General features: G+C 41.9%; 1 protein-coding gene and 1 non-coding gene across 4 annotated transcripts; both read left to right on the top strand.

Annotated features, from left to right (window-relative positions):
• Nucleotides 1-3,403: 3,403 nt before the first annotated feature.
• On the top strand, nt 3,404-3,510 carry LOC112608804. Its single transcript, XR_003116088.1, has one exon. It is a non-coding gene; the product is annotated as a small nucleolar RNA U13 (small nucleolar RNA).
• Nucleotides 3,511-3,849: 339 nt separating this feature from the next.
• MLANA (melan-A) lies at nt 3,850-22,519 on the top strand. 3 transcript variants are annotated; one of them, XM_025359620.1, is made up of 6 exons: nt 3,954-3,984; nt 4,103-4,247; nt 5,490-5,591; nt 10,573-10,669; nt 19,589-19,702; nt 21,339-22,519. In XM_025359620.1, exons 3-6 carry the CDS (start codon nt 5,515-5,517, stop codon nt 21,405-21,407), a joined length of 357 nt encoding a protein of 118 aa, XP_025215405.1. In that variant the 5' UTR covers nt 3,954-3,984; nt 4,103-4,247; nt 5,490-5,514; the 3' UTR covers nt 21,408-22,519. The 3 variants fall into 3 exon arrangements, with proteins under 3 accessions (XP_025215402.1, XP_025215405.1, XP_025215404.1); XM_025359617.1 differs by lacking the exon at nt 4,103-4,247 and having other exon boundaries at nt 3,850-3,984; XM_025359619.1 differs by having other exon boundaries at nt 3,965-4,350.
• Nucleotides 22,520-22,788: the final 269 nt, after the last annotated feature.

The raw sequence follows: 22,788 nt of genomic DNA, 5'->3' as shown, positions 1-22,788 counted from the left end.
GTGGTAGGATTTTCAAGTTGAGGTGCCCAGGGAACCCCTATTTGAAGAAGTGAGAGCCAGGTTATCCTGTTCACATAACCCCAAAAGGGCTGGGCACCTCAGAAGCTGCAAACCACTCAAAGACCCAAACGGATGCCTGTGAAAGAGATGGTCAGGTCTCCCTCGTTGAGCTCATAAAGCAAACAAGGGCCAGGTGTGGTGGCTCACGCCTGTAATCCCAGCACTTTGGGAGGTAGAGGTGGGCGGACCACTTGAGGTCAGGAGTTTGAGACCAGCCGGCCAACATAGCAAAATCCTGTCTCTACTAAAAATACAAAACCTAGCTGGGTGTGGTGATGCGTACCTGTGGTCCCAGCTACTTAGGAGGCTGAGGCAGGAGAATCGCCTGAACCCAGGAGGTGGAGATTGCAGTGAGCCGAGATCACACCACTGCACTCCTGCCTGGGCAACAGAACGAGACTGTCCCCCAACCCACCCACCAAAAAACAAACAAAAACCTCAAAGAAGCTCGAGAGCATGTTCCCAGACTGGCCATTGTGTGCCCAACATGCTGAGTCTGGTCCTGTAGCGTCCTCTGGGGGAGGGGATGATGCCAGTTGCCTGTCATCTCCACCCTGGAAGAATGCCAGGGCACACTCAATCCCCAAGTCAGCTCACATCACCAGAGAACTTGAATGAGACCTGGGAACGTCACCTTGCCCTGAGATCCAGGTCAGTACTCCCTCCTCTGTGGTCTTGCCACCAGTCATCTATGGGCCAGGCTATTGTAGAACCTAGTGAGTGCAATGGACTTTTCAGCTCAGAACTTCATCCCTCTTTGTAGACTAGTACTCACCACTAGGACTTTCTGGGATTTTCAGGCATAACCCTGAAATTCAGGATGAACTTGCTCTCCCCAAATCTATTGACATCAGGGGCTTATATCCTTCCCAATTTTTGTGCAAAATTCCCTGAGACAGCCTCTGCTCTGGGAACCCAGTCTAAGTCATGCTCTATTGTTCTGCCTCAAGATCTCCAACTGGTTGTTCTCTCTTTCTGAAATGCTCTCTCTCCATCTTTTCATGGCTGACTCCTTCTTACCATTTAGGTCTCAGTTTAAATTGTCCCTCCTTTACAGACAGGCTCTCCCTGCTTTGCCTAATAAAGATCAACCCTGCTGTGTTTTCTTTCTCCCTTACCATTTTCAGAGGTGACTATCCAGTATCCAATGGGTTGGTACTGCCCTTACACAGGATAGCCTTTGTTCATAGCTCACAATGGAAAACAGAAAAATCATAGGATCTGAAAGGAATGGGTCCTCAGGTGTTATGGGGAAGGGGACCTTAGTGGTCATTTAATCTAAATCTTGAGCTGCTACGACAGTCATATTCAGGTGGTTTTTTTTTTTTTCTTTGTTTTGTTTGTTCACAATGGCTATGGGGAGCTGGTGAGCAAAGGTGACTGTTGTGTCCCACTGAAATGCTTCTGGGCTATCCAAGGTAGATCATGATGTTAAGTAGAATCAGCTATGGGGTCAACTATTAGGTGAGTGTAAAAGTAACTGTGGTTTTTGCACTGTCGGACTTTGCTATTTGATATTAAATACATTCTTAAATGTGGTTATGTTATATATCATTTTAATGAGAATTTCCTGCTTTATGTATTTTTGCTAATGACTTATTACTTGCTCTTTGTTGTATGTTTATTTTAGGCTATGGAAATGATGTTAGACAAAAAGCAAATTCGAGTGATTTTCTTATTCGAGTTCAAAATGAGTCGGAAAGCAGCAGAGACAACTTGCAACATCGACAACGCATTTGGCCCAGGAACTGCTAACAAATGTACAGTGCAGTAGTGGTTCAAGACGTTTTGCAAAGGAGACAAGAGCCTGGAAGATGAGGAGCATAGTGGCTGGCCATTGGAAGTTGACAACGACCAGCTGAGAGCAATCATCGAAGTTGATCCTCTTTCAACTAAACGAGAAGTTGCCGAAGAACTCAACGTCAATCATTCTACAGTTGTTCAGGATTTGAAGCAAATTGGAAAGGTGAAAAAGCTCATTTAGTGGGTGCTTCATGAGATGAGGGAAAATTTTAAAAATGGTCTTTTTGAAATGTCTTCTCTTATTCTACACAACAACAAGGAATAATTTCTCAATCGAATTGTGATGCACAATGAAAAGTGGATTTTATATAACTGGCAATGACCAGCTCAGTGGCTAGTCCGAGAAGAAGCTCCAAAGCACTTCCCAAAGCCAAACTTGCACAGAGAAAAGGTCATGGTCACTGTTTGGTGGTCTACTGCTGGTCTGATCTGCTACAGATTTCTGAATCCTGGTGAAACCATTACATCTGAGAAGTATGCTCAGCAAATCAATGAGTTGCACCGAAAAGTGCAACACCTGCAGCCAGCTTTCGTCAACAGAAAAAGCCCAATTCTCCATGACAACACCTGACTACATGACACACAGCCAATGCTTCAAAAGTTGAACAAATTGGACTATGAACTTTTGTCTCATCTGCCATATTCACCGGACACCTCTCATCAACCGACTACCACTTCTTCAAGCATCTTAACAACTTTTTGCAGTGAAAATGCTTCCACAACCAGCAAGGTGCAGAAAATGTTTTCTAAGAGTTCATCAAATCCTGAAGCATGAATGTGTATGCTACAGGAATAAACAAATTTATTTCTCATTGGCAAAAATGTCTTCATTTTAATGGTTCCATTTTGATTAATAAAGATGTATTTGAGGCTGGGTGCGGTGGCTCATACCTCTAATCCCAGCACTCTGGGAGGCTGAGGCAGGTGGATCATGAGGTCAGGAGATCAAGACCATCCTGGCCAACATGGTGAAACCCCGTCTCTACTAAAAATACAAAAATTTGCCAGGCATGGTGGCGTACATCTGTGGTCCCAACTACTCAGGAGGCTGAGGCAGGAGAACTGCTTGAACCTGGGAAGTGGAGGTTGCAGTTAGCTGAGACCCCACCACTGCACTCCAGCCTGGGCGACAGAGCGAGACTCAATCTCAATAAATAAATAAATAAATAAATAAATAAATAAATAAATATGTTTGAGCCTAGTTATAATGATTTAAAATTCATGATCCGAAACCACAATTACTTTTGCACCAACTTAAGAGATGTCTAAGTAGGTCATATTCCACCTGCAAAGAGAAAATTCCATCTATCCCTTGCAGATGCATGGAAACTCACTGTCTCCAGTGGACAGTTAACTCCAAGGGCATCACAGAGAACTCATGGAGCTCAGCTGAGGAGGTTTCAGGGATTTTTCTATTTCCTTTTCTTCATCATGAGAGTCTGGTACTAGATGCTCTCCAGACCTGAGCCTAAAGACTCTTCAATCCTTTGAGATGAAGATGAGGGAGGGAATAGGAAACCCAGTTTAGTTTGGATTTCAGATCCTTTTGTGGTTCATACGTGTGATGATTAGGTTTCCATGTTCATGTGTGAGATCTGCCTCCCTCAAACCGTGTTACAATGACATGGGCGCCTTACCTATCTGACATGAAAAAAGCAAATGTGGATTTCAGACAAACAAAAAATAACTTTTTTAGTTTATGTCCCATAGAATATGTGGACATATTTATCCTAAAAATATTGTATGGGACATAGTTGTATTAAGAAACTGTTCATTGTTTATCTGAAGTTCAAATTTAACTGGGTATCCTATATTTTATGTGATGTGGCAGTCTTATGGAGGAGGGGCCAACATTTAAAATAAATGGCTTCCCTAGGATAGAGCACTGGGACTGGGGAAAACAGAGGCCGCAGTCAGCTGCGACTTTTTGAAGGAAGGAATGAAGTTGGTTTCTTTCATGCCAATTAAGCAATTACAGACGACCCTGTCAGAAATCTAAACCTGTGACTATCATGGGACTCAAGACCAGGAAAAAAAATAAGTCAAAAAGATTAAGAGCCAGAGAAGCAGTCTTCACACATGCGGCCAGCCAGCGGACGGAGTACTCTCTCATTCAGGAAGGTAAGAGCATTGCCCTCTTGCTATAATCACAGTCCTTTTCTCCCAGAATAGGATTTGGGAAATTCTGGTGAAGTCCTCTGCCTACCCTCATTGCCCCACTGATGTGTGACATCAGCAGAATTTCTCTGCAACGTTTGTCAGTCTCCAACTTCAGAGGGCTCACAAAGTCTCCTCCTGAATCCTCTCTCAGTCCTCTAAGACTACCAAGAAGAAAAGCAATTATTCAGGATGGCAGCTTGCCGGGGATAAGCAGCCTCCCTGAGGTAGATGTGTTCTCCTGTCACTTAAAGAACCACTTCTTCTGGTCTGAGTAGTAAGAGGCGCGTTTGCTGTTGCTGCACCATTTGCCAAGGTTCTGAGCTTGAGGTATGGGATGTATGAAAACAGTTTAATGAAGAATTAAGTTTCCATTCTGTCATTTTGAACACAGGGTTCACTCCTATATTATTCACTTGAGAGGATCAGTGAGTTTGACTTTAATTTCTTTTTTTTACAACTGGGAAGGGTAAATTACACATAAAATGTCCCAGTGGAAAGGGGTCATGTGGTGAAATCCCCACTCTTCTCTCCCACCCCTCCCTGCTGTTTTAAACTGGAGCTCATTAATATAATTCTATGGGGATCAGACCTTTGAAATTCCTGAGAACAGTAAGAGAGCAGAAAAATACACAATAACAAGGAAAGGAGCTTCCATTATTGGTTTTTAATGAGCATACTTGAATTACGGCCACTGCAGTTTATGGACAGTTTTTGTTGTTGTTCATTTGTATATGTTCTAGTTAAAAAAAAAAAAAATGCTAGCCAAGGGACTTGAATCAGAGAGAAGCAGAAATTGACTTAAGTAGGAAGGGAAACACATTGTTAGATAAAGTCAGGTCCTGGGCTTCCTCAGCTTGTTTTGGGTGGAGTGCCTGGTGACAAGCTGAAGCCCCTGTGTGGGGTGGTTTCCTTTGCTGAAAAGCTGGGCTGGAAGATGCTGTGCTCAGCGCTCAACCTCATGTACCCTCGCAAGGCACAGGCAACAGGTGCTCTGGGAAACATACATTATGTATCATAGCCTCTGTCTGTCTGTGGACTGATATCCAATAATAACTTTGGAGAAAAATAACTCCTCTTATTTTATTAGCCACAGCCCTGAGCCAGGGAAGGTGGAGAATCAGTAAAAATTGCATTGTTTGTTTGTTTCTCTAGAAGTTTATGGTGCAGAGTCAAATTGAAGGCACATGAAGAACATTTTTTCACCAAATAATAACTGAGTCTTTTTGCTTTCATTTGTAGTTTCTTCTTTGAACTTTAGTTAGTAGGAGGGGTTAGAAACCTGAGCTATTGTCAAAGCCCTTGATATCAATGAAAGAAGCAGGTGCAAATCTCCTCACAGAGAGAAACCAAAGGGTCCTGACTGTGGATATTGGTCATCTAGTAAGGATGCTGTTGTGGGTCTTTATGAGACGATGAACAGGGTGGCTTTGGATGCATTAATGATGCCCACATGCTTCTTCTGTTAGGTGTCCTGTGCCGTGACCCTACAAGATGCCAAGAGAAGATGCTCACTTCATCTATGGTTACCCCAAGAAGGGGCACGGCCACTCTTACATCACAGCTGAAGAGTAAGTTCAAAACCAGACCCAGCAGGGCTTCCAGTTTGCCATTTGCTGACACAGCCTGCTGACTTCCACCAGCACATGCCTGCTCATAAATCTCCCTAGTGTTTATCTCCCCAGACAGTAACATCCCTGGCAACAAGGGGAGGAGATTCTGTGCTTCTACAAGGGGCTCAGTCAAGCTTCTCTGAGGCCAAACAGGCAGGAAGATGGGAATGGTATAAGGTTGGATCTTGCCATTTTTGGGTGCACTTTGACTATTGGGCCTTATCTGTAGGTTCCCAAGTGGAAAAACATCTGTTCAGAGTCACAATGCCTCTTTCCTCAATCCTTGTTCTGTCTCCTCCACTCAAGCTCCTGAAGGTGGTTTGCAGACAGAATAAAAGTGAGTTGCCAAGGAGCCAGTGAGGATGATGGGCAGGTGCATGTGACTCAGCCCACAGCCAGACTCGAGAGGAAGACTGAAGTCACAGCCTTTGCAGCATAACTTTATCCTAAGGAAAGGTGTTGGATATTATGAGTGAATTAAAAATAACTATTTATATGATTAAGCATTTCTAAATGCTAAGCATTATATACTGGCCAGAGATACTGTTTTTATCTTTGAAAAAACTCACAACCTAGTGGGAGAGTTAGGCATGAGATTAATTTCAGCAAATATAAGTGTGGTGATGAAAACCCAGAGGCTGCAGGGACATACTCTGTACGTGCTGGGAGTGGGAAAGGGATATACTCTGTACGTGCTGGGCGGCGGGGGCAGGGGAGGCCCCACCCTCTGCGTGGGACTCCAACAGGACAATACCCTCTTATGTGGTCTGTCCAGAACTCCCTGCAAACCTGCTCTTTCTTTGGAAAGAGCTGTTGAACCATCTTTAACAGTCAACCGCAGGGACCAGCAAGATGTAAGACCCAACAAAGGTACTGAGGAAGAATTCAGCATTTCCTCAGAAGACCCTGGTATAGGATCCTCTAATATCCCTGGCCAGTTGGAGTTGAGGGCAGCGGTATCTTCTCAGAAAATGTCCTGAGAGCAAAAATATACTCTTTGAGGGAGGGGAGCCCATTGGCCATGGTATTAGTTAATCGTTTCAGCTTCCGTATAATCACTCAACAGACTCTTCTTTAAAATGAAGTTTTATGTCTCGTGTAAAAATTCAAGAGTAAAGAGTTCAAGGCCTGTTCCTTTTCTTCTTGCTGGTTACTCCCCTGGGATGTCGCTTTTGTCTCCATGGCTGAAGATGTTGTGCCATCACTTCCACATCTTGCCAACAGAAAGCAGGAGGTGAAGGACAGGCTAGGACCATTCCTTTCAAGGGACACACGTCACTTCTGCTTATTGCTCCACCCCCGCGCACCCCCTCCCCCGTGGCACCTGTGGGTATCATTCTTACTGTGTTGTAAATGAAGAAAGGTTTAGAGAAATTAGGAAATGTGTGGCCAGACATGGTGGCACTGGGATTTAAATCCAGGTCTGCTTGCCCCCAGAGTCCATGCTCTTAAGTGTTATGCTGCAGGCCAGCAGAGGCAAATATTTGCACAATCCCATCCAACAAGAGGCTAGGGCAGAGGTCAGTATCTCTCAGTGTGAAGCTGGAGGCTGATGCTTGTCAGCTCAGTAGGCTGAAAGCGGAGTTGTCCTTTGCCATGTAGGGCCATCACGCCCAGCTGGGGAACCTCATAGCCAGGTGTACCCACAACCTGAACAAGGTAACTTTCAGGGTCTAGTCAGGAAGAAACCAACTAGGTGGTTCAACATACAGACTTTAATATAAGAAGCTGGTTAAACAGGCATGGGACTGAGACTGAGGAGGCAAAGAAGGCACAGGGGTAACCAAGGCTGTACCCACAGAATGCTGCTTCTACCCCTGTGTCTAGGGGAACAAAGGGAAGGGTGAGGCCATCAGGACCTAGAATTGGGAGGAGGGAACCCAAAGAAATGGGACCCAGATCTCTAAGGAGAGATTTCTGTTTGGCTGGTTCTGGTGTCTCCGGAGCTTAGAAGTGAGGGGCATGAATCAAATACTCATGCCTCTGAGGTGGGAGCACTGGTCAGCCAGTGCTCTGCTGGGGAGGGGCATAATGAAGCTGGCTCTGAGAATGCCAGAAAATGAGCTGGTGCTTGGCATGTACAGACAATGTCAGCATTGCTGGGGTGATGATGATGGGAGCAGGAAGCACACTGGAAGGAGCTGCTCCTTCCTGACCTCCTAGGTTTGCAGGCCCTCTCTAGAGTACTCCAATGGGAGCCAGTGGGCAAAGGAGAAGTGGCATTTGCAGAGTCCAGTTCCAGCATTAGAGAGCAGAGCATAGAAAGGTGGGTTTGGAGTTGAGGGACAATGTCTTAATAAAGGGCAAAGGGGGTTATGACCATTATCATGTGAAGGAATCCCTTGACTGAAGGCACAAGCTTTCTGTGTCTTGCAACTTGAATGATGTGCATAAGCAGGGTCAGGTGGGTTATCTGACATTTTCCTTGAGAACAGGAGGGAACCTCTGGATTCCAGCACAAAAGAAAAATACCCACTCAACCCATATGTGTGGGAGCCATCTCTCTATAAAGAGAAAGTAATTCCTTTTGACATTTTGCTGTCTGTAGAAGGGTCAGATAGCCAAAGCTTCCAGCACATTGAAACACTTAACTTCAGACTGTGAGTGAAGGAACCCCTGAATACATGGAACATCATGATCTTGTGCAGGTACTGAAGGAGATCCGTCCAGAAAATAAGTAACTGCACACGGCACCAATGTCAAAACTCATTCCTCTCATGAAAAGTCCCTGCCCCCGTTGCTGTTTGTTTAAATAGGTGGGATGGAGGTAGGGGAATGGGGCCATCTTCTTTTTTTTTTTAATTTTTTTGCATAAAATCAGGATCCTGCACAACAGGGCCAACTTCATTAAAGCAATGCATCCCTAAGATATGAGACTATTTATCCTTCTCACAATTGTGCCAGCAGGTGGAATGAGGAAGAATGATGCAAATTAAGTTCCCACATCCAGCCAGGAAGGACTACATATCTGCTTTGAGTATTATCAATCTCTTTGAAACCTCAGTGGAGAGCAGTTCTCACAGTTGAGTGGACACAAGTCATCCATGGAACTTGTTAAAATGCAGATTCCTAGGTGCTGCCACCTAAGAGGCTGATTGGGTAGGCCAGGGGTGGAGTCCTATGATCTGCACCTCAGCGTGCATCTCAGGTGATTCTGCTGCAGGTGACATTTGGAAGACACTCTGAGGAGCCCTGCCAAACCGGGCAGTGCGTTCTTCCAATGTGTGTGGCATACCCTGGTGCTTTTCGCTGTCAGTCACTTGGGCATGTTGTGAGCACCATGTGACGATGCATAAAGTGCTGGAACAGAGCTCTGTCTGTGTCAAGATGTTCAAGCGGATGCCACAGGGTGAAATGAGAGCACAGGCATGTTGGGAGTTGAATCAGCTGCCTTCAGTCATGAGAACACACTTGTGACAGCTTCAGTTCAGGAAAGAGTGACTCTGCAGGAAAAGCACTGGCCTGGGAGACCTGGATCTGGCCCAAATTCTGGTGCTCACTTGCTAAGTTTCCAGTGCCAGTTGCTGTGAATGTTGGTTCTGCCACTTACTGGTTGTGCAGCCCTGGGCATTTGACCAGCATAACATCAGTTATAAAATGAACACCATTCCTACCTCAGAGGACTGTGGTTAGGATGAAATAAAAGCATATATGTGGGGCTGTCTAGCCCAGTGCCTGGCACAAATTGGTGCTCAATGAATGGTAGTCACTATGGTGATGGTAATGTTGATGAATCTTCATAGGTCTCAGCTTCCTGATCTATAAAGTGGGTGGACTGACCTACATAAGTCAGAGTTTCCATCTAGCACTGTCATCCCATGGTTCTCTCCATCCCGTTTGCAGACGGACAGGATAAGCTTGATGTCTCCTCAGCCTTGAGACAGAAGTTGTCCAGTAGATGGTACTGAGCAAAAGTCTCTCCAGGAGAAGCCTTAAACTTTGCTTCTCCTGTAGCTGCTCAGTCTCTTATAAGTCACTCAGCTCAGCAGAAACTTTCTTAGCGAGTTGACAACCACAGATAACAGAGTCAGTTCTGTCGATTTTGATCATGCTGTGATCAAGTAGATGTTAGCTAACTGAAGATGCTTGCCAGGAGTGAACAGCTCCAGGCCCTGTTTTCAGGGTCTCTGTGGTAACTGTAATGCTTCCCAGGGGTCACTGAACACAGGGCCCAAGAGGCTGGTGTAGACCCCCAGATTGGCACCCTGCTGCTTAGACAAGATCCTTCTCAATAAGTAATGCTACGGCTTTGCTGTAGGTTCAGCCCAGACACTTCTCCCTAGGGCTGCAAGGAGCAAAGCGGGGAGTTTAGGGAAGGGAGGGCACGAACATAATTGAGACGGATTCAGGTTCAGATCCAAGCTCTGTTTTGTGCTAGCTCCGTATGATCACCAGTGAGTCATGTATCCTCGGCCTTTTATTTCCTCATCTGTGAAAATAGGGGATGATAAATGGTGTCTACCCTCCAGTGTTGATGTGAGAATTGAATAAGCTAATGAATGTTTAGTATAGCACCTGGCTTTTAGTAGATGAGTCAGTGTTCATTTCTATTTTCTTTTTGTGGGCTGAATTAGAGAAAATGTTCTAAAACAGCCTGATGAGAAGAAAAGATAATTTAGCCCCAGTAAATACACTGTCCACATAAAGACCAGTTACTATGGCACTTCTTGTACCTGGAACTTGGGTGCCTGGGCCATGTCAATTAGCAGTGCTCCTGTGGGCACACACTTGAGAGGCTCCTAGATAAAGACCTGCACTAGATCCAGGTGCTGGAGGCCTGGTGGGGTGCCCAGTGTGGGAGGTGGGAAACTACCTGGACACTGGGAGATGCTGCTCTGGCCAGTCAAAGCCCACATGAAGAGAAAGATTGATTTATGCTTCATCATAATGTAGAACAATGTTTCAATGACAAAGCGGATTTGTCTATCTCTTGGGCCAGGGCCGCTGGGATTGGCATCCTGACAGTGATCCTGGGAATCTTACTGCTCATCGGCTGTTGGTATTGTAGAAGACGAAATGGATACAGAGCCTTGATGGTTGGTATAGTTCCCACAGCTGAAATCCCTCCAGGTCCAGGGCCCTCTTTCCAGTTCTTTCCTCTGAGTCTCTGCAGAGTCAGATAATTGCCTTGTTACAACCTCTAGCTCTGATTCCACCTTCTGATGCCTCTTTTGCTACATTGTACTTTGGCAACTCTTCCTTTGCTTCTGCTCAGGCATGAATCCCAACCAGGAACTTGCCCTGTGCCTTAGTCTGTGACTATAACAGAATACCAGAGACTGTAATTTATAAATAAATGAAATTCATTTGGTTTACAGTTGTGGAGGCTGGGAACTCCAAGATCTAGGGGCCACACCTGGTGAGGCCTTCCTGCTGTGTCACATCATAGTGGAAGGCATCACATGGGCAAGAGAGTGACAGCAAGAGGGAGCTGAACTCATTTTTTTTTTTTTTGGAAACAGGAAATCTTGGGATGGAACACAGTGGTGATCATGAGTCACTGTAGCCTTGACCTCCTGGGCTCAAGCCATCCTCCTGTCTCAGCCTCCAGAGCAGTTGGGACTACAGGCATGTGCCACCACACTCGGCTAATTAAAAAAACTTTTTTTTTTTTTTTTTTGTAGAGACGAGGTCCCACTATGTTGCCCAGGCTGGTCTCAAACTCCTGGGCTAAAGGGATCTTCCTGCCTCGGCCTCCCAAAATGTTGAGACTACAAGTGTGAAACACTCTACACACGGCCCAAACTCACTTTTATAACAAACCTACTTTTGCAATAACAAACACACTCCTGCAATAACATTAATCCATTCATGAGGACAGAGTCCTCATGACTTAATCACCTCTTAAAAGTCCTACCTCTCACCATTGTTGCACTGGGAATTAAATTTCCAATACATGAATTTTGGGGGACACATTCAAACTATAGCGCCTGTCTTTTTGGTTCTACTCACAGCAAACTTGGGTACCTGGATGTTGTGTACAGCTAAGCACTGACGGTTTATAGGGCACAGGGGAAGGGGGTTGAGGTTCCCTTATAGCAAACAGGAGTATTCTTACACACCTAAGGTTTTACCACTTCTAAGAATTCTTGCTGGTTCTGTTACTCCACTTTGTGACCTGGTCTTCCTACCTTGCTTCTTTACCCCTTTCCTCACTGGTTACCTGTGAATTCCAAATTCTTCTGACTCTACACTAAGCATCCCAGGATATCATCAGTGCAATGAGGAAACCACCCTCCCTGCATCAGCACAAAAGGTCACTGTGTGTTTTTTAACAGGCTGCATCCTTCTTAGATGGCCAAAGGTTTTAATAGTATTTTCTTTCTTTTTTACCCAAATATGCAGGAAGCGAACACAATTACACAATCCAGTCTTCTGGTACCAGTATCCTCCATGAATGGGAAACATCAACTGAGTTTATAAGCTATAAAAACTACAGATTTCAGCAATCTTGCTTCAAAGCTAGGTAGCACTTTAGCACTTCAACACCCAAAGGCATTCTCCATAGATCTCGATCTCTCTCTCTCTCTCGTTATTACAGATCTGAGAGCTTTTTCAGGTTGATGCAAAATGGAAAAAAATTATCTTTACAAAAGATGTTGGAAAGTCCCATTCCTCATTCAGCAAGCACTTCATTTAGAGGAAAAGGTCCTGTGAAAGAGAGGAGGGTTGGTGTGGGGTAGGGATTGAAGCTTGGCAAGCTGATGAGAAGGAGAAGGTGAGAGATGCAACTCTGGATTCTTTCCCTCTTTGCCAAGAAACTTGGGCAGTCTCATGTCTCCTGTTCCCCAATGTCTGTCTTTCCAGAGCATAAATACAAATACAAACCATAACAGGCAGGGCAAGTTTGGGGGCTGACACACCCACCGAGCATAGCCCTCTAGTGTGCTGACATTTAGAGGGAAGGAGGAGGAGGAGTTGATGAATCTGAACAAGACTCCAATATTGGAGGAAATACTTGAGGAAAGCCTTGGGTTAGAAAGTTAGGTATAGAATTCCTGCTCATATGGTTGTCCACAACAGGTTAGTAGGGGAGGACTTTAATCTCTGCCATATAATTCCATTTGTAACTCTAGCATGGGGTTATGACACTGCCTTGTAATTGGCTATTTACTGTTTGCCTCTTCTACCCTTCTGCTTTCCCCATGTATGAACCAGAACAGAGAATATTTCTTACTCATCTTCATATCTCCAATGCCCAGCACAGTGCCTGGCACATAGTAGTCACTTAATTGTGTGGCATTAGGACTTGGTCCCATTGTCTGCCATTGAGTTGCTTGGAGACTAGAATGCAACTTCTCCAAGACTCACTAGCTCTATCGTACACCCACACACGTTGGAAATCTGTGATGTAACACAATGTATATCCATTTTTATTTAATACATATTTTCTTCTATATTTTGATTTCATTATATATTTGTATATCAAAAACATGTTTAGTCTTTCAATAACTAAAGCTATACAAACTCAGTATATTGGTACTCGTTTCCTAACTAACTATAATTATTAGCTTGATCCTACTGAACACAAATGCAATAATTTTTCTTTTCTGCTTCAATAGTCTCATCTTAAATTCATTCAACTGAAAAATAACAGAGAGTCTTAATGTCATGTGCTCAGACACTGTGAACATTTTGCTTGGTAAGTTTCAAATTCAAACTCTATGCCTCCATTCCTCTAGGATTAGATCAGTGGTTTGTAGTTTCTGAGACTTTTTGAGAGGGAAACGTGTTTAAATTTCTTGGTTTATTTAATTTCCATATTTATTTTTTAAATTAATATTAAAATCTTATTTTGAGATTTTCATATATCTAGAAAAGCCAGTTTGGAGATCAGAAGTCTAAGTTTAGGCAAAATTATGTAAAATAGTATATTAAGTATTGCATTTAATTACATAATTACCTCCCTTTCTGTCTTCAGTGATTCTATTTTCATTTTAAAGTAAAGAGCTATAAATGACATTAAATATAAGCTTTGGGCATGTGAATTACTTCATCTTTAACAATCTTCATTAAGCTTGAAATGTCTACTTTTCAATTTCCATTTGACCACAGAATAGTAGAGAGGCTGGCTGGAATTTAGATCTCTTAAAATTTCTCCTTTGGTTAACAATTCCCCTGAGCCCTGGAAAACATCTTTTGAAAGGAAAGGCTGCTTTTTGTAGCAACCTGTTTCTGCAAGAGGAAGTGGGAAATGATATGTAATAAACTGGACAGTGGTTTTTATATTAAGCAGTTTTACATCTTCACTTGGAAGTTCAAGACAAAATACTTTTGATTCTTGGAGAATTTCATAGCCCTTGCTCTCAGCTCAGTTTACACTCATGTGTCAAGGCACTGTGTTTCTCAATGCATGGTCAGTGGTCACCTGCACTGGAATACTTTGGGGTCCTTGCTAAAAGGCAGATTCTTGGATCATCTCTGGTGGTGGGATTCGGGAATCCGTATTTTAAAATGTACACCCAGTTTTAATGTAAATACAGAAAACTGGCAGTGAACTGGTAGAGTGGATCATACTCTTATCCTATGGTCAGTGAGAGGCTTTAAAAAAAAGAAAAAGAAAAATTGACAAGGGCAGTTTTATTTTTTTTCTTCCCAATCAGTACACCTTTTAAATCCTTTTCCAGTTTATTGCATTAGTTAGGACTTCCAGTATGATGTTGAAAAGGTGTGGTGAGACAGGACATCCTTGCCTTGTTCCTGATCTTAGCAGAAAAGCTTCAAGTATGATGTTAACTGTTAATTTTTTGTACCTAGATATTCTTCAGCAAACTTGGGTAAGTTTCCCTCTATCCCTAGTTTATTGAGAGTTTTAAATTATGAATGGGTGTTTGATTTTTCAAATGCTTTTTCTACATCTATTGATACAATCTTGCGAATTTCTTCTTTAGTCTATTGATGTATCAGAATAATTCATTTCTCTCTTCTTCTTCTTTTTTTTCTTTTTTTGACATGGGGTCTCATTCTGTCCCCTAGGCTGGAGTGCAGTGGTGTAATCTCAGCTTACTGCAACCTTCACCTCCCAGGCTCAGGTGATCCTCTCATCCCAAACTTCCAAGTAGCCGGGACCACAGGTGCAAGCCACCACCGCCTGGCTAAATTTTTTTGTATTTTCTGTAGAGATGGGGTTTCACCATATTGCCCAGGCTGGTCTTGAACTTCTGAGCACAAGCGATCCACCTGCCTCGGCCTCCCAAAGTGCTGGGATTACAGGCGTGAGCCACCACACCTGGCCTGATTTCTCAATATTGAACCAGGTTTACATACCTGGGATAAATCCCACTTTGTCATGGTGTGTAATTCCTTTTATACATTGTTAGTTTAACTTGATAATATTTTGTTGAGATTTTTTGCATCTATATTCATGAGAGATATTGAGCTGTAGTTTTCTTGTTTTGCAATATCTATCTGGTATTAGGGTAATGCTGGCCTCATAGCAATGAGTTACAAATTATTCCCTTTGCTTCAATCTTGTGAAAGAGGTTATAGAGGATTTGTATAATTTCTTTCTTAAATGTTTGGTGGAACTCACCACTGAACTCATCTGGGTCTGGTGCTTTCTGTTTTAGAAAGTTATTATTGATCAGTTTTTATAATAGATATAAATCTCTTCAGATGGTCTAGTTCTTGTGTGGATTTTGACAGATTGTGTCTTTCAAAGAACTGTTACATTCACCTACGTTTTCAGATTTGTGAGCATAGTTGTTCATAGTATTTCTTGCTTATCCTTTTAATGTCCATTACTATTTCTGATAATAGCAGTTTGTGCCTTCTTTTTTCTTCTTAGCGTGGCTAAAGGCTTATCAATTTTATTGATCTTTTCCCAGAATCGGCATTTGGTTTCATTGATTTACTCTACTGACTTTCTTTTTTTTCTAGAGACAGGGTCTCATTCTGTCACCCAGACTGGAGTGCAGTGGCAAAATCATAGCTCACTGTTACCTTGAACTCCTGGGCTCACGCAATCCTCCTGGATCAGCCTCCTGAGTAGCTAGGACTACAGCTAGCTACCATAGTAGCTAGGACTATAGCATGTGCCACCACATCTGACTAATTTTCTTTTCTTTTTTTTAATTTGTAGAGACAGAGTCTCACTATGTTGCTCTGGTTGGTCTCAAACTCCTGGCTTCAAGCAGTCCTCCTGCCTTGTCCTCCCAAAGTGCTGGCATTATAGGCATGAGTCATTGTGCTCTGCTGATTTCTTGTTTCCAATTTCATGGATTTCTTCTCTAATTTTTATTTTTCTGCTTACTTTGGATTTAATTTGCTGTCCTCTTTATTTTCTTAAGGTGAAAGCTTAGATTGATTTTAGATCTTTCTCATTCTCTAATATACACATTCAATGTTATACATTTCCCTCTAAATACTGCTTGCACTGCTAAGCAGTATCCCACAAATTCTGACATATTTTAATTTCATTTAATTCAAAATATATTTAAATTTCTCCTGAGATTTCTCCTTTGACCCATGTGTTATATAGAAGTGTGTTGTTTAATCTCCAAGTGTTTGGGAATTTTTCAGTTATCTTTCTGTATTGATTTCTACTTTAATTCTATTATAGTCTAAGTGCAAACATCGTATAATTTCTATTCTTTTAAATTTGTTAAGATGTGTTGTGTGGCCCAGAATTTGGTTTATCCTGGTGAATGTTCTGAGCTTGAAAAGAAAGTGTATTCTGTTGTCATTGGATGAAGTAGCCTATAGATGTCTATTATATCTAATCGAAGATTTTGTTGAGTTCCACTTTTATACATTGCTAGATTTGATTTGCTAATATTTTGTTCAGATTTTTTTGCATCTATATTTATGAGAGATAATGAATTGTAGTTTTCTTTTCTTGTAATATCTTTGTTTTTGATGTTAGGGTAATGCTGGCCTCACACAATGAGTTAGTCCTTACTGATTTTTAACCTGCTGGCTTTGTCTATTTCTGATAGAGAGGTGTTGAAGCCTCCAACTATAACTCCAACTTCATAGTGGATGCAACTACTTTTTCTTGCAGTTCTATCAGTTTTTATTTCATGTATTTTGATGCTGTGTTCTTAGGTACATGCATGTTAAGTGTTGTTATGTCTTCTTGGAGAATGAACACCTTTATCATTATGTAATATCCCTCTTTATTCCTGATGACTTTCCTTGAAATCTTCTCCTTCTGAAACTAATATAGGAACTCCTACTTTCTTTTCATTAGTGTTAGCATGGTATATCTTTCTCTATGCACTTACTTTTTTTTTTTTTGAGACAGAGTCTCGTTCTGTCACCTAGACTGGAATGCAGTGGTGTGATCTCAGCTCACTGCAACCTCCACTTCCTGGGTTCAAGTGATTCTCCTGCCTCAGCCTCCCAAGTAGCTGGGATTACAGGTGTGCGCCACCATGCCTGGCTAATTTTTGTATTTTTAGTAGAGATGGGGTTTCACCATGTTGGCCAGGCTGGTCTCGAACTCCTGAGCTCAGGCCATCCGCCTGCCTCAGCCTCCCAAAGTGCTTGAGATTACAGGCATGAGCCACCACGCCCAGTCCAGTTATACTTTTTTTTTTTTTTTTTTGAGACAGAGTCTCGCTCTGTTGCCCAGGCTGGAGTGCAGTGGCGCGATCTTGGCTCACTGCAAGCTCCGCCTCCTGGGTTCATGCCATTCTCCTGACTCAGCCTCCTGAGTAACTGGGACTACAGTTACCTGCCATCACGCCTGGCTAATTATTTATATTTTTAATAGAGACGGGGTTTCACTGTGTTAGCCAGGATGGTCTCAATCTCCTGACCTTGTGATCTGCCCGTCTCGGCCTCCCAAAGTGCTGGGATTACAGGCATGAGCCATCATGCCCCGCCTTACACTTCTTTTTTACTTTTTTTCAGTGGTTTCCCTAGAGTTTGCAACAAACATTTACAACTAATTCAAGCCCACTTTCAAATAACACTATACCATTTCATAGGCATTATGAGCATCTTAAAATAAAATAATCCTAATTCCTTCCTCCTGTAAACTAAAAACAAAACCTACATCCTCCAACCAACTGAATGGACCCCCTCTTGGCCAAGGGGACCCCAGGGAAACCTGAAAAACTGAGTCTTGGCCATGATGGGAAGGGAGATGAGAGATGCCTCATTATACACCCTCCCTTTTAGAGTTTTAGGTACAACTGACTAGCATTAATTTTAAAATAGAGATTATAGGACTGACAGAATTAACTCTTTGTGGCAATATCAAATTAGGAACAAGACAATGCAAGGAAAGGGTTAAATCATGCCCTTCAAACCATAAAATGTTGTTTTTTTAAAAAAATTAACCCTGTATAATGTGGTTTACTTTCCAAATTGACTCTGGTATAGTATCACGTGACAGATTGCAGACTCCCTTATCTTAAGCATTCCTTTATACTGACTTCAAGTCTTAAGACAGAGCTGAACTTTCAACCAACTGCCAACTAAAGAATCCCTAAAACTCACCTGTGACTTGTAAGCCTCTGCTTTGAGATGTCCTGCCTTTTCAGGCTGACCCAAAATATACCTTCTGTGTATTGATTTATGATTTTTACCTACAATTCCTGCCTTCCTGAAATGTATAAAACCAAATCATAACCCAACCACCTCAGGCACACTTTCTCAGGACCTCTTTTTTTTTTTTTTTTTTTTTTTGAGACGGAGTCTCGCTGTGTCTCCCAGGCTGGAGTGCAGTGGCGTGATCTCCTCACTGCAAGCTCCACCTCCCGGGTTCACGCCATTCTCCCGCCTCAGCCTCCCAAGTAGCTGAGACTACAGGCGCCCGCCACCACGCCCGGCTAGTTTTTTGTATTTTTAGTAGAGACGGGGTTTCACCATGTTAGCCAGGATAGTCTCGATCTCCTGACCTCGTGATCCACCCGCCTCGGCCTCCCAAAGTGCTGGGATTACAGGCTTGAGCCACCGCGCCCGGCAGGACCTCTTGAGACTGTTCTCCTGGCCATGGTCATTCATGTTGGCACAGAATAAACCTCTTTAAAATATTTTGCAGTTTTTTTCTTTCTGTTAACATTCCTTTCCCTTGTATCATTGCTGTTATTCATTTCAAGTGTATATAAGCATACACAATTAAATACACTGTAGCTATTATTCATTTTTGAACAAACTATTATCTGTTAAATCAACTAAGATGAATATGTTGGGTACAGTGGTGCATGCCTGTAGTCTCAGCTACTCAGAGGCTTAGGCAGGAGGATTGCTTGAGTTTAGGAGTTTAAGACCAGCCTGGGCAGCTTAGCAAGATCATGTCTCCTAAAAAAAAAAAAAAAAAAAAAAAAAAGAGAAAGAAAGAAAAAGGAAGTTTTGGGAGGCTGAGGCAGGAGAATTGCTTGAATCCAGGAGGCGGAGGTTGCAGTGAGCTGAGATCACGCCATTACACTCCAGCCTGGGCAACAGAGTGAGACGCTGTTTCACAAAAAAAAAAAAAAAAAAAAAAAAGTTTTTATTTTACCTTCACTTATTCATTCTTGGACGTTCTTCCTTTATGTAGATACAAGGTTCTGACCTATGTTATTTTCTTTTTCTCTAAAGAACTTCAAATGTTTCTTGCAAGGCAGGTCTACTGGTAACGAACTCCCTCAATTTTTGTTTGACAAAGTCTTTATTTCTGCTTCACTACTGATGGATAATTTCATAAGAGTGTTCCTTTTGTAGATTCAGTCTTCTTATCCTTCCCTTCAGAAATATTGTTTGACCACCTATTGGGTCCCAGGCACTGCACTAGAGCTTTACCTCTAGTTAATTCCCACAACAATTCTGAGAGGTAGGTGGGTATTATCTTCCTAGATGCAAACTCAGAATTCAGAGAGGCAAAGTGATGAGACTGAAGGCACACAGCAAGTAAGTGGCAGAACCTAGATTAAAACTCATTCTTAAAACTTTGGCTTCCCTTCTCTTTTCTAAAATGGATTCAGTTACTTCTTCTTCCCACTCACCTTTATCAATTTACATTTCAGGATAAAAGTCTTCATGTTGGCACTCAATGTGCCTTAACAAGAAGATGCCCACAAGAAGGGTTTGATCATCAGGACAGCAAACTGTCTCTTCAAGAGAAAAATTGTGAACCTGTGGTAGGTTGAGATCCTTCATAAGGGTATTTTCATGAATGGCTGTTTTTAACTCAAGTGAATACAATGATTTCCATTTGAAAAGCAAGAACAATGTGAATGTACTCGTTGCCACTGAACTATATATACCTAAAAATGGTTAAAATGGCAACTTTTTTGTGTATTTTATGAGAATAAAAAATAAATAATAATAAAAACAAAAAACAAGGGAAGCACAGGGATTTTCTTAAATTGTGTTGTCACATACTCAGAGTTTCCAGGGTCAATAATGAGAGCCCTACATGTAAGATCCAAAGGAAGAACTTAGTCCTGGATACAATATTCTTTTATGTTTTTAGTCATATTTGCCTTTTTAATGGATGTAGATATATGCAGAGGGGAGGGATAAAGTACCTATTATTTATTGTATAGAGCTGTGCTGTCTGATGGCTTAGCCACTAGTCATGTGGTGCAACTGAACACTTATAGGAGTTTAAAATAAGATGTATTATAATACATACCATATTTCAAAGATATTAGTATGTGGAAAAGAAGATAAATGGTTCATGAATTATTTTTATATTGATTCATTTTGAAATAAATATTCTGATAATATTCGGTTAAATAAAACATTTTAAGATTAATTTTACATGTTTCTTTTTTTAAATGTAGCTACTAGAAATTTTAAAATTACATATGGCCGGACATGGTGGCTCACACCTGTAATCCCAGCACTTTGGGAGGCCGAGGTGGGTGGATCACCTGATCTCAGGAGTTCAAGACCAGCCTGGCAAACATGGTGAAATCCTGTCTCTACTAAAAATACAAAAATTAGCCAAGCGTGGTGGTGCACACCTGTAATCCTAGCTATTCTGGAGGCTGGGGCAGGAGAATCACTTGAACTCAGGAGGTGGAGGTTGCAGTGAACCGAGATAGTGCCACTGCACTACAGCCTGGGCAACAAGATGAAACTCCATCTCAAAAATAAATTAATAAAATAAAATAAAATTACGTACCATATTTCTATTGGACAGCACTAGTACATATACAACACAGTATAATGGTTGAGAGCACTGACTCTGGAGCCAGATTACTGTGTTTGATTCTTACCTCAACAACTTACTAGTTGTGTGACAATGGGCAAGCGAGTTAACCTCTCTGTGCTCTGGTTTCCCATTCTGTAACATGAAAACAATAAAAACACTCCCAGAATTGTTGTGAGCATTAAATGAAGCCCTGACACATTTATTCTGGATACAATATCCTCTTGTTTTATATTTGGTAGTGTCAATGTGCCTTTAGACACAATTACAAGGATCTCTGTGGTAAAGATGCAATGTATATAGTGTCGGTAAATAGCATTCAATGATTTGTTTGTTAGGGCTTGAGATTTTTACTGTCATGGAAAATCCAGGTATAGCTAAGCTTTTGAGATTTTGGGAACCCCTTAACCCTATTTTTCTCTACTCTTGCCCCCAACAATCAGCATATAAACTTGTGAAATTTAACAATTACTTCACTGGGCAGAAATTATATGTGAACACTTAGAAATTTCAGTCCACAGGGAAACTATAAATATGTTAACTATTTTAACTTAATCCTTTCCTAGAAACATATACACTGTTACCAAGACCAAATTCTCCCTTTCTTGTTCTCACAGGTTCCCAATGCTCCACCTGCTTATGAGAAACTCTCTGCAGAACAGTCACCACCACCTTATTCACCTTAAGAGCCAGCAAGACACCTGAGACATGCTGAAATTATTTCTCTCACACTTTTGCTTGAATTTAATATAGACATTTAATGTTCTCCTTTGGAATGGTGTAGGAAAAATGCACGCCATCTCTAATGATAAGTCAGTGTTAAATTTTTAGTAGGTCAGCTAGCAGTACTAATCATGTGAGGAAACAATGAGAAATATTAAATTGGGAAAACTCCATCAATAAATGTTGCAATGCATGATACTATCTGTGCCAGAGGTAATGTTAGTAAATCCATGGTGTTATTTTCTGAGAGATAGAATTCAAGTGGGTATTCCTGGGCCATCCCATTTCTCTTTACTTGAAATTTGGCTAACAACAAACTAGTCAGGTTTTGAAACCTTGACCAACATGAACTGTACACAGAATTGTTCCAGGTGAGTCTTTACTATGGGGTGCTCACAAAGGATACTTCTATAGGTTTGAGACAAAGAGCTGACTGGCCTATTTATCTGATCAAGAACATGTCAGCAATGTCTCTTTGTGCTCTAAAATTCTATTACACTATAATAATATATTGTAAAGATCCTACAGCTTTCTTTTTTTTTTTTGCGTAGTGGGAGGGAGTTTTGCTCTTGTTGCCCAGGCTGGAGTGCAATGGCACGATCTTGGCTCACCGTAACCTCCGCCTCCCAGGTTCAAGCAATTCTCCTGTCTTAGCCTCCCGAGTAGCTGGGATTACAGGCATGCGCCACCATGCCTGGCTAATTTTGTATTTTAAGTAGAGATGGGGTTTCTGCATGTTGGTCAGGCTGGTCTCAAACTCCTGACCTCAGGTGATCCGCCCACCTCAGCCTCCCAAAGTGCAGGGATTACAGACATGAGCCACCACACCTGGCCAGACCCTATATCATAGGTAAGACATATAATGCAGTCTAATTACATTTCACTTCAAGGCTCAATGCTATCCTAACTAATGACAAGTATTTTCTATTAAACCAGAAATTGGTAGAAGGATTTAAATAAGTAAAAGCTACTATGTACTGCCTTAAATGTACCTATGGCAATTTAGCTCTCTTGGGTTCCCAAATCCCTCTCACGAGAATGTGCAGAAGAAATCATAAAGGATCAGTTATTCTGGAATGGTGTCATTATTTGCATAGCAACATTGCAATTTGTTTTCCTTTGGCCACATCAACATATCACCTACACTATTATTTATCTAATATTTATCTTTCAGGCAGCTCGTTTAAACATTTTTTTGGCTTTAATTTCTATTGCCATACTAAGTGGAAAACCAGTATCATTTTCCATAGTAGAGGATAACTATAAAAATGAAGATAATGAAAGTAATTTTTTTAAAAATTATACTTTAAGGTCTAGGGTACATGGGCACAACGTGCAGGTTTG

This window comes from Theropithecus gelada, chromosome 15 (genome assembly GCF_003255815.1).
Source record: "Theropithecus gelada isolate Dixy chromosome 15, Tgel_1.0, whole genome shotgun sequence".
Classification (NCBI taxonomy): Eukaryota; Metazoa; Chordata; class Mammalia; order Primates; family Cercopithecidae; genus Theropithecus; species Theropithecus gelada.
The sequence above is the reverse complement of the archived record's forward strand: the minus strand, read 5'-3'. Positions and strand labels throughout refer to the sequence as shown.

Coding starts and splice junctions, on each gene's coding strand:
- MLANA (XM_025359617.1), top strand. CDS start 5,515: ATGCCAAGAGAAGATGCTCACTTCATCTATGGTTACCCCAAGAAGGGG. Junction 10,670..19,588: donor ATGGATACAGAGCCTTGATG/GTTGGTATAGTT, acceptor TTTACATTTCAG/GATAAAAGTCTTCATGTTGG. Junction 19,703..21,338: donor AGAAAAATTGTGAACCTGTG/GTAGGTTGAGAT, acceptor TTGTTCTCACAG/GTTCCCAATGCTCCACCTGC.